At 43.3% G+C, this 13571-nt stretch overlaps 1 protein-coding gene across 2 annotated transcripts in view; it reads left to right on the top strand.

Moving 5' to 3' along the window:
- The first annotated feature begins 4631 nt into the window (after positions 1-4631).
- HY2 (phytochromobilin:ferredoxin oxidoreductase, chloroplast / phytochromobilin synthase (HY2)) overlaps positions 4632-13571 on the top strand; it is an 84080-nt gene continuing 75140 nt past the window's right edge. The window contains exon 1 of one of the 2 annotated variants that reach the window (XM_086821411.1): positions 4632-5006. In XM_086821411.1, coding sequence (XP_086677537.1) covers positions 4671-5006 — 336 coding nt within the window. In that variant the 5' untranslated portion in view covers positions 4632-4670. The remainder of the gene's footprint in view (positions 5007-13571) is intronic. The other variant, XM_086821410.1, reaches the window with a different exon arrangement.

Raw genomic sequence — 13571 nt, 5'->3', positions numbered from 1 at the left:
ATAACAAAGGCCAACGGCTCCCCACTATGCTAATACTCATCCAAATGTTGAAGCATCAATATACACATGGTAAATTAGATCTCAATTGGGGGGATCTCAAGATGGGTGCCCTTGCTAATGCCTTCTTCAGTTTTTGTATGCCCATTGGTATTCGTTTACCCATTCAAAGAAAATCAATAGCTTATACAAGGGTCTAGCATATGGCATATTGGTATACAAAAAGATGAATCTTTTACAACACCTATGTGCCCCACGAATCTTTGCACTCCCTTGTAATTAATGAGTGATGGCAACTCTAAGATCACATGGATCTTATTCTCATTTGTGGAGATGCCATTCTTGGAGACGATGTGTCTAAGGATGACACCATGTTTAACCCATAATTAACATCCATACTTGATATTTGAGTGGGTACAGTAGAGTCTACATCTCTCAAAGACTAGATCCTTCCACTTTGAGTGCATGCATAGGTCATTAATGAATATTTCCAAGATCTTCCAAGGGAGTTCCTTGAAGGCTATACACACTAAGAATTAGAAGGTGGGGGGGATATGCTAGGCCAATGACATGATATGCATAGGTTCCCCATTTTATAACAAATGCCATCTTATATTGAACATCTGGGTTAATCATCACTTGGTTATAGCCAAAGAAGCCATCCAAGAAGTTGTAAGCTTCTTCTTTGGTGACTCTTTCCAACATGTGGTTAGTGATTACAAACTATGCTCAGGGGGTGCACTACTAAGAAACCCTATGTATCATGTGCGTTCAAGGGGTGTTTAAGAAGCCCCTTACCTGTGATTTTTTCATGAATAAAATGACCCCTTTTGGACTTATGGTTTTTTTTCCCCAAAATCGATTTAAAAAACCCCTTCTGTAAATGTATTTCTGTAAATTTGCCTTAAATTTTTGAATTTAAAAACCCTTTCATTTGAGCTAACGTGGTATACTTATATATTTTTAGGTGAACCCCCTGAGGAACTATGGTGGTCTTTCACTTTTAAGGTTAACACACACTCTAAACTTTTTGTTCTTTTTGGGGATGATCACTATTGGTGATGCCTACTTGGTGTGCTTGATATCATACACAAATCTCGCATTGATGAGTTTATATATCTCTTCTTTGACCATTTGTCCGTACTTGGGATTTATTTTATAATGGTTTTGTGTCTTCATGGAAAGGGATGGTGTCTTTCACCACTTTCAAAGGAACTCCCTTTATGTCAATGTATTTCTAGGTGGATCTTGAAACTCCTTGAGCAAAGCTATCAATTCTCCTTCTTGCTCAAGGGTGAGGTCCTTTGCAATAACATTGGCTTAAGTTCTTCACCAAGAACAGCAAGATTTACTTCTTTGACCTCAGTGTGGGCGGGGTCATCATATGAAGCATGTAGCTTTCTGCTTAAGCTTCTTTAAGCCTTCTCACTGTGTACTACTCTGTCCCTAATGCTATAGGACTTAAAGTACTCAGGCATTTACCTTAGCTCTTCCTCTTGAGGCTCAACGAGTTGTTTGAGCTTTTCTTCCTTCTTTGCCTTAGCCTTGACTTTATCGAGTTAGAAACTCGATAGAGCTTGGCTTGCTCAAAGCTTGTGGGCTCCTCATCACTTTTATATACCACTATCTTAGTCTAAATGGTGATCTTATTTAGGTCAACTTCCCACTGTGAATCTATAGAGCAAAGCTAATGAAAATACATCTCCATGGGGAGAAAAGGATTTCTATGTAATTTCTAGCTACTCCTAGTTTGAAGTCACTTTGTTAACTCCCACAAAGGGAGAGGGAGGAAATTTTTATCTTATCTAGTTGTGCAAACCTTTTGCCTTTTGTTCCAAGCTTTTGTGGAAGAGTGTCATGGTTTGCCAAGACATGGACATCGTGCTCTCAAAGAGGCTTGTACTATTAGTTCTCATCTTATGGTGAGGAAACTCCGCAATATGGTGTGATCAAGAACTATTGGGACAGATGAATGGAGCTAAGTCCTAGGTTGGTATCCCCAAATACTATTGTGTACAGATGACCAAGTACTATTGTAGATAGGGTCACCGAGTACTATTGTATAGGTGACCATGTACTATTGGGATGGATGAATGGAGCTACTAGCCCTTCTAACAATAGTGCAAAATATGTTTAAGTCAAGAGCTTCCTTAGCTTTGCCGAAGCATGCAAGCATGTTTTGTTAGGTCTTACCTTAGAGCCACAAAGCTGCAACTTCCTTATGTGGATTTGCTAGCTTTTCCTAGTTTCATCCTCACTCAGTGGATTTGCTAGCTTTTCCTAGTTTCATCCTCACTCTATTGTCATACCAGAGTGATCCTCACTCAGTTGTCATACCAAAATGATCCTTGCCAATGGGAGAGCTCTCTATGCTTAGATGGAGTAGAAAAGAGATGGTCTTTCACAATGTTTCTCTCTCACATAAGGCGAGGGAAGAAGAAGAAGCTAATTCAAACAAAAAACCTACAAACAAACCATGCATCCATCAAGCAATCAAGATCTAATAGCATAAAATAAGCAAAAATAGAGAAGAGAAGATCTCACAAGTATTTCATTGCAAGGGAATGACCTTGTATTACTTATTGTAAAAAATGACATATAGGTCAACCAAACTAAAAAATGGTCCGACCTCTATTATTAGTCTTAAGCAAGTATGTACACGGAGTCTATAGACTTTCTTTATTTGACATTAAGCACAAGGTAATACCACTTTATATTTTCCAACACTGTCTTACAAAGGGTGAGTGCCTATTCAAGCGAGTAAGATAACACTTGTTTCCTAGGATAGGTCGGGGGCAGGTGAAACCATGTTAACCTATGGAGTAATATTCAGGATGATCATTAATCTTATTATCACTAATCATTTTTAAGTAACACTTTTGGAGGGTTAGTATCATTTGCCTCTTCTCCTGGGCTATTTTGGATTGAATTTTGAAGTGATCACACATCTTCATCATGTGTTAAACCATTCACACCATCACCATGATAAAAATATCCATAATTCACATCAAACCAAGGTAAATGAAGCTATCTTGTTTCTTATGTGAAGATTCCACAATCTTTGACACACGAATGTGTGGTTTAATGCTTGATAAAGATTCGAGAGAGGAGTTACAAACTTTCTTTTGACTTTGCAATACACTATTGTTTGGTGGACTAATTTGTTATGAAAGTCATCATTAGGCTTACTTGGTTTTTGCATATTCAAGAAAAAGCAAGGTATGGAGACATGTTTTGTAGTACACCACTAAGAAGAGTTCAGTTCATGTGAGTACTCTTGATTTGAAGTACTCTTGCTGCTGTAATGCTGTGATTTGAAGTACTCTTGCTGTAATTCTGTGTGAGACCTACTATCTATAAGCCACATGCAGCCTCTCACAATCATCATATGTGAGATGGTGGGTGCAATGCTTTAAGGCATGGTGGTCTTTCTTCTAGGCTCTAATGGGAGCACATACATACATTCTTCGTGGACCTTAAGGCATGGTGGTCTTTCTTCTAGGCTCTAATGGGAGCACATACATACATTCTTCGTGGACCTTATCTTCATTGTCATGAGTAGCTACAGGTCATTTAAGGATGTATCATCAACTTATGGGCTTGTGAGTGTACACACATCCCCATTTCCATTGGTGATAACACTTGGTGGATCTTCTATTCTTGGTGGCACATCCATTCTTGGTGGTTCAGTGATTTCTTCATTGAGAGAGCATGGATGGCAACATGCTGATTTATTCGATTAGTTCCTAATCTAATTTGGCACACACATCAAGAGTATAGGCTATAAGGCACCAAAACGTTCTTTTGTATTTATTAATCAATGAAGAACCTCAGCAATGTCAACATCGAAATATCAACCTCAGCATTAAATAAAGGTTTTAATTTAGCAACGATTCGATGTGGACACGTGTTCGTTTCTCTCCCTTTTTCTGCATGCTTTTAGACGGCTCCTCAACCGAATAAAACCGGCACTCGACAACTCCTCAACTGAATAAAACCGGCACTCAACGACTCCTCTTCTGTAGAAGCGTGCGTAGGGGAGAAGAAGAGAGGCGCGCATATGCATAGGGCTCGTCAAGGGAGGGAGAGAGAGGATTAGGAGACGGCTCCTCTTCTGTAGAGGTGTGCGCAAGGTAACCATAAGGCTGCTTTGGCGATGGAGAAGAAGAGAGGCGTGCATAGGGCTCGTCAAGGGAGGGAGAGAGAGGAGCAACATACGGAGGGGGTGGCCATGGAGCAGATGACGAGGACGACGGAGGGGGTGATGATTGCCATGCAAGCCATGCGGACTAAGGTCTGTGTTTATCACATTAAATAATTAGTGTGTGACATTATTTTATGCAATATAAACGGTTTGTCTTAATATATACAATAATTAGTGTGTGTGACATTATTTAATGCAATATAAACGGCTTGTCTTAATATATACAATATAAACCTTGGTCCTATAGATTTGTGTTCTAGATTTTAATTCGTGTGGTGGGGCAGGGATTGAACCGAGGACCTTTGCATTCCACGAGTTGGGACAATTAATGATTCTGTGCGCAAGACAGCACGTGGATGATCAGTGCCATGTCATCAAATAATCCGACGTGTCAAACCCATTGCCCAACACCTTTCCAAGATATCAACAAAGTAAGGAGAAGATACGCTTTTGAGCCTTTGTCTGCAACATGGGTTTAGAGTTTCCTTCTATTGCTGCCCAAAGCAGTGCGCAAGACCCCGCCTTCCTGAGTCCAAACGCAGCGGGCAGCACTGGCTCAGTGCACCTTTTTAAAAGTTCACCAGGTCAGGGTCTACAACTCTCGACAGAATGCTGCTGCTCTGCAATTAGGGTTTCTTCTTTGAAGCGGCCCAGATACCCACTTTACACGAAGGCCTGTTTCAGCTCCAAGGTCCCTATGGAGGGTGCTGAGTCCAAGAGAGTTTCCCCTTTGTATGATGACTTTGTAGAATTTGCCATCCGTGAAGTTGGGCAGCATGCAACTCTCTTGCCTTACCCTATCCAGGTATTCTTTGAATCATTTTTTCTTGTTTAAAAGCATGGAGGCCATACATACTCCTATGAAATTTTATCATAAAGAAATTCCCCCCCTTTATTATTGTATTTTTTGCTTAATATCTTTGTCTTGGTAGTAGTTTATGTTGAAAATATGGAGGTCATATCTTTGTCTTGGTAGTAGTTTATGTTGAAAATATGGAGGTCATACACATATATGTGGTTGAAAATAAATATTGTAAGTCATCTTTTCCGAGAAGATCTACTAGCTGGAAACGATGAGCTCATAAATCAAGGATTTACACGATCCTAAAGGCAGAAGCAGTTTGCATAAGCTAGCAAGAAAGCTTACTATAAGAATTTTTTTAAAGAGTTTCCAAGGACAATGGACATAGTGCAAAGGACAACTTTTTCACAGCCTTCTGCTAAACAAGTTTCTTATCTTGCTGTTACTACACAAAATTTGATTCCATCTCAAATTCAACATCGAATCCAAAGTGTCATCTCTAGCCGATCTCAATATCTTCACTGAAGTGAGTCCGCTTTCCATCCACAACTCCATGTAAGGATCACACATACCTGGGACAAGTAAGGGTAAAATGCTTCAGATCTGGCAATGATAACCACGATCGAATTTAGCTAGCGGCTCATCTTCCAGCCTGCAGATTCGAACTCCCGAGCATGAGTTGCCTGAGGTCTAGATTGCTTTGAGTCTTTCCTGCCACAGCACTAGGCCTTGGTGTCCCATGTCACCAAGACATACTCCGTGCCAAGCTACTCCTGGCCCTAAGAATCCATGCTTCTAGTAGGTGTCTTTGCCTATGGATAACCTCCCCTTTTTTAGCCATTGATCTACTTTTAACCCGACCCACGGCTATCTAGACCGTATCCTTGCTAGTCCTAGCCTCTCCATAGCCTTGTTGATTTGGTTTACCCTATTCCCTTAATCTTATGTTGTCCACATGAGGTTAATATTGGACTCAATCCATGTCCTCGTCAATTTGAGTGGGAGATAATCACTAATTTTTATTTGTAGTTTATGAAATGTTCCAAGCACATGTGGAACCATAGAATCCGTCCAAGGTCAGGTGTACATGGTCTTGGTTAGGTGTGCAAGTCCCGCACATGAAGCGGCGTCAGTCCGCACTATGAGTCACCCTTTGGAATTGTAACATACCCATTGTACATATAGCACATTAAACACAATGTGACATATCCATTGCAAATATAGTTTAGGAAGTTCAGTATGGTTTTTAATTGTTATTTTTATCCCTAGGAAGTTGCTAGCACCTTTTACATATAAAATGAGAAAATTGAATTCAAAGTTGAAATCTGAAGCACAGCTTTACTCCCAGAAGGGTTTTTTTCGGAATTGAAACGAGTAACCAAAGTGGCCTAAATCGAGCCGTGAAGTTTTGAAATTTGTCACCTTCAGACCATAATTAGCAGCACTCTGGTCGTCCAAACGACGGACGGAAAGCACCCACGAGATAGCGAGGTAGCCTCGAACAATTTCACTAAAAAAATCCCGGCGGCCCGACAGACGTTCCTATTCGCACACGTGCGGTGCGGTGAGTCTTGCTATGACCCTCGCCGGAGTGACATATGATGCTTAGGAACGACACCCGGGAGCTCATTTCTCGCCAAAATATACACGCACGCATCCACTGTTGCCTTCGTTAAACCCCACCCAACACCTTGGACAATGCCCGTCTCCCTACATGTACCCCCCTCTCACCTCCCCCCTCTCCCCACACATATACCTCTTCTAGACCCCTCTTGGACAGGTGGTGCATGTATACTACCCCCGCGCCCCCCCCCCCGGGCGGGCCACCTCCTTTCCCCCCATGTACACCACTTTGAGACCCCTCTTGGACAAGTGGTGCTCCCTCCCAGACGCATGTACCACCCATGCACCATGTACAGGTGGCGGTCCCACCTAGACTCCTTGCCCCCAGGTGCGAATAGACTTATTGCCACCCTCTTAGTCTCTCCCGCCAAAGCTACCCGTACCCAAGCCCCCCTCCCCTTGAGAATCCTGTGGCAAAGGATACCTCCCTCCCAAAGTCTCTCCATCCCATATGAAGAGACTTAAAAGTGAGCACAGGGTTTGTTCTTGCTAGTGAAGCTTTAGGATTTCGAGTGAGCTTTTGGCACACCAAACGAGCTCCATTTCCAAATTTGTTCAATTACTAGAATCCTCTCTCTCCTAGTAATCCCTAGCATCACACCCACTCTACTTTTTTTATTCACCACAAACAAAGATACTACTATGGTGCCAAAAAGCCGCTGAAATGAAGAACCGCACGACATCCAAGGTGGAAATGAGGAGGCACACATCTATGCGAATGACTTCGCTCCTTCCAAAGCGAATCGTCTTGCAAATGACAACCATGTTGGCCATATATTTAATTCTTTAAATATAAGCAATTTCACTCTTTTGGGTCATAAAGTTAAGATTCTTAGCACCCAATTAGGCTTAGAAAGTTTACTTCCTTAATGGATAAGCATACAATGATTACGACTAGCATCGTAGGAGCATCGCATTTGACTTGTAAGTTGAGTTAGTAGCCTGAGAGATTAAGATTCCAATTGTCACAAAATCCCTCATAGCTTCTGTTTTTCTACTGTTCATGTGTGGCATGTGGAGCCTGACATGACATACATGTATGGTTGGTGTAGCCCGACATGGTGTGTCTGTGTGGCATATGGATCTTGACATGACAACACATGTATGGCTGGTGTAGCCTGACATGATAGTACATGTGTAGCTTGTGGGGCGTAACATGGTGTACATGTATGGCTCATTGAGCCTGACATGATGTAAGTCCCTGGGACTAGCTATCCTGGAGATCTTTTTTTGTATTTATGTTCCGGAAGGATCATGAGCCTTGGACATTTTATCGGATACAACTAAGCAGATGGGTGTTTCTTCCAGTCTAGCTGCACTCATGTGTATGCATGACTCAATTTACAGCTTTATGAGTTCACATGCTAATAATTATTGGTGCAGGTTCACACACTTATGAGTGACCGGACAACTCATAAGTGAGTACACATTGGGCAGCACTTATTTAATACACATGGCCGCCAAAAGTCAGGCCCTGGACAGTATTTGGGCCAATTTCTAGTAGGGCCCCCTTTCTTGACGAGAAAAGCATACGTGTGGGCTATTTTCAGCAGGAAGCCCTATTGTGATAGTAGAACTCCACTTTTGGGGTAGGCACCTGCTTTTTGGTGGCTGAGGGATGGTCGACCTGTGTGGGGGCAGATTTGGTGGATTCTCTCGCGTGAAATCTCATCCAAGTGGAAGACGGTGGCTGTCCAATCATCATGCAAGCTTTTGTTAATGTTGGCAAGCTGTAAACAGCCACAACAAAGGCTGGTCGACTGTTCTGGAACTGTTCGGGCATGTTCTCTCGCTTAAAAACTTATCTAGGGAAAACCCAGAGGCTGGTCGACTGTTATTTAAGCTGCTGTAGTCTCTGGCGGGCTGATAACGGCCATATACAGAGGCTGGTCGTCTGTCCGGGAGGCCAGTAGGTTGGTCATTTTTGAGGTACAAGCTGGTATCTACTGATTGGTGGCCTTTTGGAGCATAGACTACTGTTGTATGACCTGTTTTAGGGTTTCTGAGGGTGGTTGACTGTTGTAACAGCCCTAAAAGGCTGGTCACCTACTATGTGAACCTAATTGGTGAAAGAGAATGAAGAAGAGCTGTCCGGGGCTGATGCGGGAGTGCTATGGGCTGTCCATGGTTGTCCTTCATGTGCTTTATACTGGGAATGCTCTTGGTTTCTGAGGAGGAGTGTTCAACTCAGAGCTTGTGAATTGTTTTGATCTGTTTTCATATTCTATTGGAAGAAACAGGTGCAGCTAGTGGTGAACCGTGGGCACCCACAAAGTTGTATTGGAAGCAAATTCCTTTTTGGTAATCTAACCATAAAGAAGAGGGGGCGGGGTGGGGGTCAGTCCATCTTTTGGCCCCTAGTGTGGTGTATTGTGCTGTGTTGTTATCATCTTTATATCTGGTCCAACGTTGTCTGCCAGGGCTAAGGATCAGCAGCATATTGATGCCTTGATGAATGAGCTTGAAGAGCTCCGTGCTTTCCAAAGAGATCTTGATGTACAGAGGGTCATTGAATCAAAATCTCATGTCAAGGCTGATGTGGTCACTTTTGATGCAATTGTCCAATAGATGGGAATTGACAAAACCTCAAGAGTTGGCTGTTGCTTATCTGAAAAGCTGTGGTGGTGATGTATCCAATGATGAGGGCAAGTGGGTCTTCACACGGTAGCCTCGCAAGCCATCTCGTGAAGGGAATTCCGATGATGTTGTGAGAGGGCATGCAGCCCACACCAGTGATGTGAGAGGGCATGGAGCCCGCCCAAGTGATGTAAGAGGGCATGTAGTCCGAACAAGTGATGTGAGTGGGTATGCAGCCCTAGCAAGCATTTTGAGGGGGCTTGCAGCCCATGCAACAGATATGAGCGGGCATGCAGCTTGAGGAGATGATGTACATTGACATGCAGTGCGAGGGGATGATGAGGGGTTTTCAACCCATTTGAGAGATGGAGAAGATCTTCATGCATTGTCGGTGGTATCTCCACCTTCTAGGTATGTTCTTGCTCATAGAGTTCCATCCAGAGTGTGAGGATTATGTTGTTAATCTTGCATATTGTGTACTAATTACTACTTAAGTAATTAACTTAGAACAAGAACCTTCAGGAGAACACTTGAGACAAGATTGAATTGACTTGTTGTTGTATTAAACTGAGTACAATAGGTCTCTTATATAGGAGATGAAGAGACACATTTGAAGAGGCATGTCCTTTGATGAAAGGACATGACCTTAGACGAAAGGGTACAACTTTTAGGCTAAGGGATGTGTCTAGTCGATGTAGAGGCACAACCACTCATTAAGGGCTACAACCATTCATCGAAGAGATGTGGCTATTCGGTGAAGAGGTACATCCTTTGACGAAGAGTCGCAACCAGTCGAGGGTAGGGGTTCCCTTTGGCTGGTAACTCTTTGCATCTGCAACAGTAATCAGCAATGAAGAGAGAATCTGATACATAAACACGTCACAACCAGTCGAGGGTAGGGGTTCCCTTTGGCTGGTTACTCTTTACATCTGCAACAGTAATCAGCAATGAAGAGAGAATATGATACATAAACATGTCACAATCGTGACATTCCCTCCCATTTAAAATAAAACCTAGGGGTAGTTGTTGTGACTCTGGAAGAAGGGAAATGATTGTATTGCTTCTGCATCCAAAGCTCTAGCTGCTAGATCCCATGTCATGGCATTATTGTTGACCATAACAATCTTGCATATACCAAACTGAATATTAACTGCATCTGCAACTTGTCTACTCTTTAACAAAAGCATGAGTATCATATCTGTAACTTGAGTAGAACTTTTGTTAACATCATTGGTAACTTCGAGCTTTGTCCAAGAAAAGACTGAATCTTCATTTGCCTTTAGAGAAACCATAAGCAAACTGTCTTGAATCTCCAATATCAAGGATTGTGTCACCAAACTTTGTATTTGGTTAGTGACCATCATTTGGAAATCTGAAAGGGATTCCACTGATTTTTCTGGAACACAAAAGTCTTCAAGTGTTGTCGTAGGTTGAGAAGAAATATCTTCCATATGCTTTTCTTTGCTCAGAAAGTTGTTCTCGGGACAGGTTATGTTCAAAGATTCATTTGCAGCGACTGAAGTCATGCTGCAAGAGTCTGCGTCTGATTTATCCTTTGCACCACTGAAGGTAAGGACTGGAGTCTTCATTTTTGAAGAAGAATCATCATTCACCATTGCAACTGCATTGGTTATTGTGTAAGAGACAAAGACTTCATTCTGAAAGGGCGGTGACGAGGCTTTTGTTGTTGCCTGGACCACAGCCAAAGAAGTTGTGTGCATTTGGGATGCCACACATGAACTAGAACCTCTTGAATCTTCAGCTTTATCAGCGGGTATTAAGGCTTCCAGAGTAGGAGGAGCATGGCATGGCTCGCAAGGGGGAACTTGTCCAGCGTTGCGGCATTCACGACCGAGTACTCGACTAGGGTCGGAAATATGTGCCACTATGTGAGCCCACTTCGAAGAGATTGATGACTCTTCAAGGGGAGATCTTCTGAAAGCTTCATATTGCTGCTTTGGCTTCTGCTCATAGTGATTCAAAGATGGATCTTTCTCATAACTGTTGTAATGCTGAGAATGTTTGCGACGAGCATGCAGAGGCTCGAACGAAGGTAGTTCATGTCTAGTGGTCTCTACAGAACCGTGCTGAGGACAAGAAACCTGTTGTGGGTGTTGTACGCCGAGAAGTTGCTTGCCGGGAATTGTTAACTGATAAGAAGATTGTAGGGTTTGTGATATTTGGTGAGGCTCTTGAGATGAAGCACCACCTTGAGGAGGCTTTGGCTCACCATGGATCAAGTGTGACGAAAAGGTAGCCAGAGAAGGCTTCAAGAGTAGTTGAAATGCCTTCATTTTGATTGCGCTAGTAAGAACCATCAATGGAACATGTGCTACCACGAACATACGCGCCAAAGAAACCTTGGATATAAACAAGGTGGCCGGAGAAGTGTGAAAGGTAGTCAACATGCATGCCAAGAAAGCCATTGCCGGAGACAAGAGGGGTGTACATGAAGAGGGCGGCATCCTGACAGCGGGGGGGGGGGGGGGGGGGGGGGGGGGTTCCGAATCGCCCAGGGCGGCAATTCACACCAGCGAATTCCCAACGGACACCCAGCGCAAGCCCGGTGGGTTACGCACGCCTGTTGGGTTTTTTTGGTTTTTTTTTTTTTAGATACCCATGTGGCAATAGTACGTGTAAAAAATATTTTTTTTGTTTGTTGTTTTCTTTGATGTAAAGGTGATGGCCTAGAACACGTCACCGAATGAAAAAGGATGCGCCGCTTCAAGGTCTGGACACGTCGCGTGCTGACTGAATGGATGCGCCGCTTCGAAGGGGTGCTGCCAGCAAAGCGAAGAGGCGGGCAGCAGGCGCTAGTTGGCGGTGAGGAATTCAGGATCGGCAGCTGCAAGGATTAACGAGGCTCACAGCCTGCAGCACACGAAGCGAGGGAGTGTTCCATATTTGGCAGCGAGATGCCATGCTGCGAACGCCTAACTCACTGGTCAGCGAGGAGGGAGGGTAGTCCAGGTATGCAGCAAGGGTTCCCTCTCTGCAATACACACCATGCGTGTGTATTGGTGTGAAACCTTTTGTTCTTGTTTACATTACTTTAAGCAAGGATTCACGCCAAGTCCACCATCGCTCTGCTTCTTCCATACAACACCGAGAGGAGAGGTGGATGAGGGAGTGCCGCGGAGAGGGTGAGGGCTTCACAACCCACGGGCAGGAAAAAATTTGCTCTGATACCACTGTGAGGATTATGTTGTTAATCTTGCATATTGTGTACTAATTACTACTTAAGTAATTAACTTAGAACAAGAACCTTTAGGAGAACACTTGAGACAAGATTGAATTGACTTGTTGTTGTATTAAACTGAGTACAATAGGTCTCTTATATAGGAGATGAAGAGACACATTTGAAGAGGCATGTCCTTTGATGAAAGGACATGACCTTAGACGAAAGGGTACAACTTTTAGGCTAAGGGATGTGTCTAGTCGATGTAGAGGCACAACCACTCATTAAGGGATACAACCATTCGTCGTCGAAGAGATGTGGCTATTCGGTGAAGAGGTACATCCTTTGACGAAGAGTCGCAACCAGTCGAGGGTAGGGGTTCCCTTTGGCTGGTAACTCTTTGCATCTGCAACAGTAATCAGCAATGAAGAGAGAATCTGATACATAAACACGTCACAACCAGTCGAGGGTAGGGGTTCCCTTTGGCTGGTTACTCTTTGCATCTGCAACAGTAATCAACAATGAAGAGAGAATCTGATACATAAACACGTCACAATCGTGACACAGAGTGGAAGGTGTTACACAGGAAATCAATCCTAGGTCTGGGCACCGTCACCATTGTAGACATGACGAGGAGGAGGATGTTTTGGAGCGTCGGGATGCTCGTCACAGCAAGAAGGCCAAAGAGTTCAAGTCAGGGGACAAGGACATAAAATTCGAGAGTTATAATGGAAAGTTGGATACCACCAAGGCACTTGCTTTCGTAAGGCAATTTGAAATAGCCTTTTGTACTGAGGAATTTACCGGGAAATCTATGCTCAAGCATGTGGGTATGCATCATAAAGAGACTTCAAGTGATTGGTGGATGGCAAAGCTTTTGGATAGGATGGCTGCTCGTACATGGAGTGCCTTTAAAGAGCAATTCTATAATCAATTGCTCCCTCCTCACATCGAGAAGGATGTACGAAAGGAATGGGATTGGCTAACACAAGATGAAGGCGAATCCGTTTATTCTTATGTTTCAAAGTTTTGGCGGATTCTTCTCAAAGTCACACCGTTCATGACGATTAGTGAAGATGAGAAGAAAAGAAAGTTTGAGTCAGGGCTGCAAAGAATCGTTGAGAAGAGCCTTGCAGTGTATCCCCACAACACCCTATAGGAGCTCATATACTCGGCCACTATTTTTGAGG

Source organism: Cibotium barometz, chromosome 27, assembly GCF_041138505.1.
Source record: "Cibotium barometz isolate CiBa-2024 chromosome 27, ASM4113850v1, whole genome shotgun sequence".
In the NCBI taxonomy this organism is placed as follows: Eukaryota; Viridiplantae; Streptophyta; class Polypodiopsida; order Cyatheales; family Cibotiaceae; genus Cibotium; species Cibotium barometz.
This window is presented reverse-complemented; position numbering and strand designations above follow the sequence as displayed.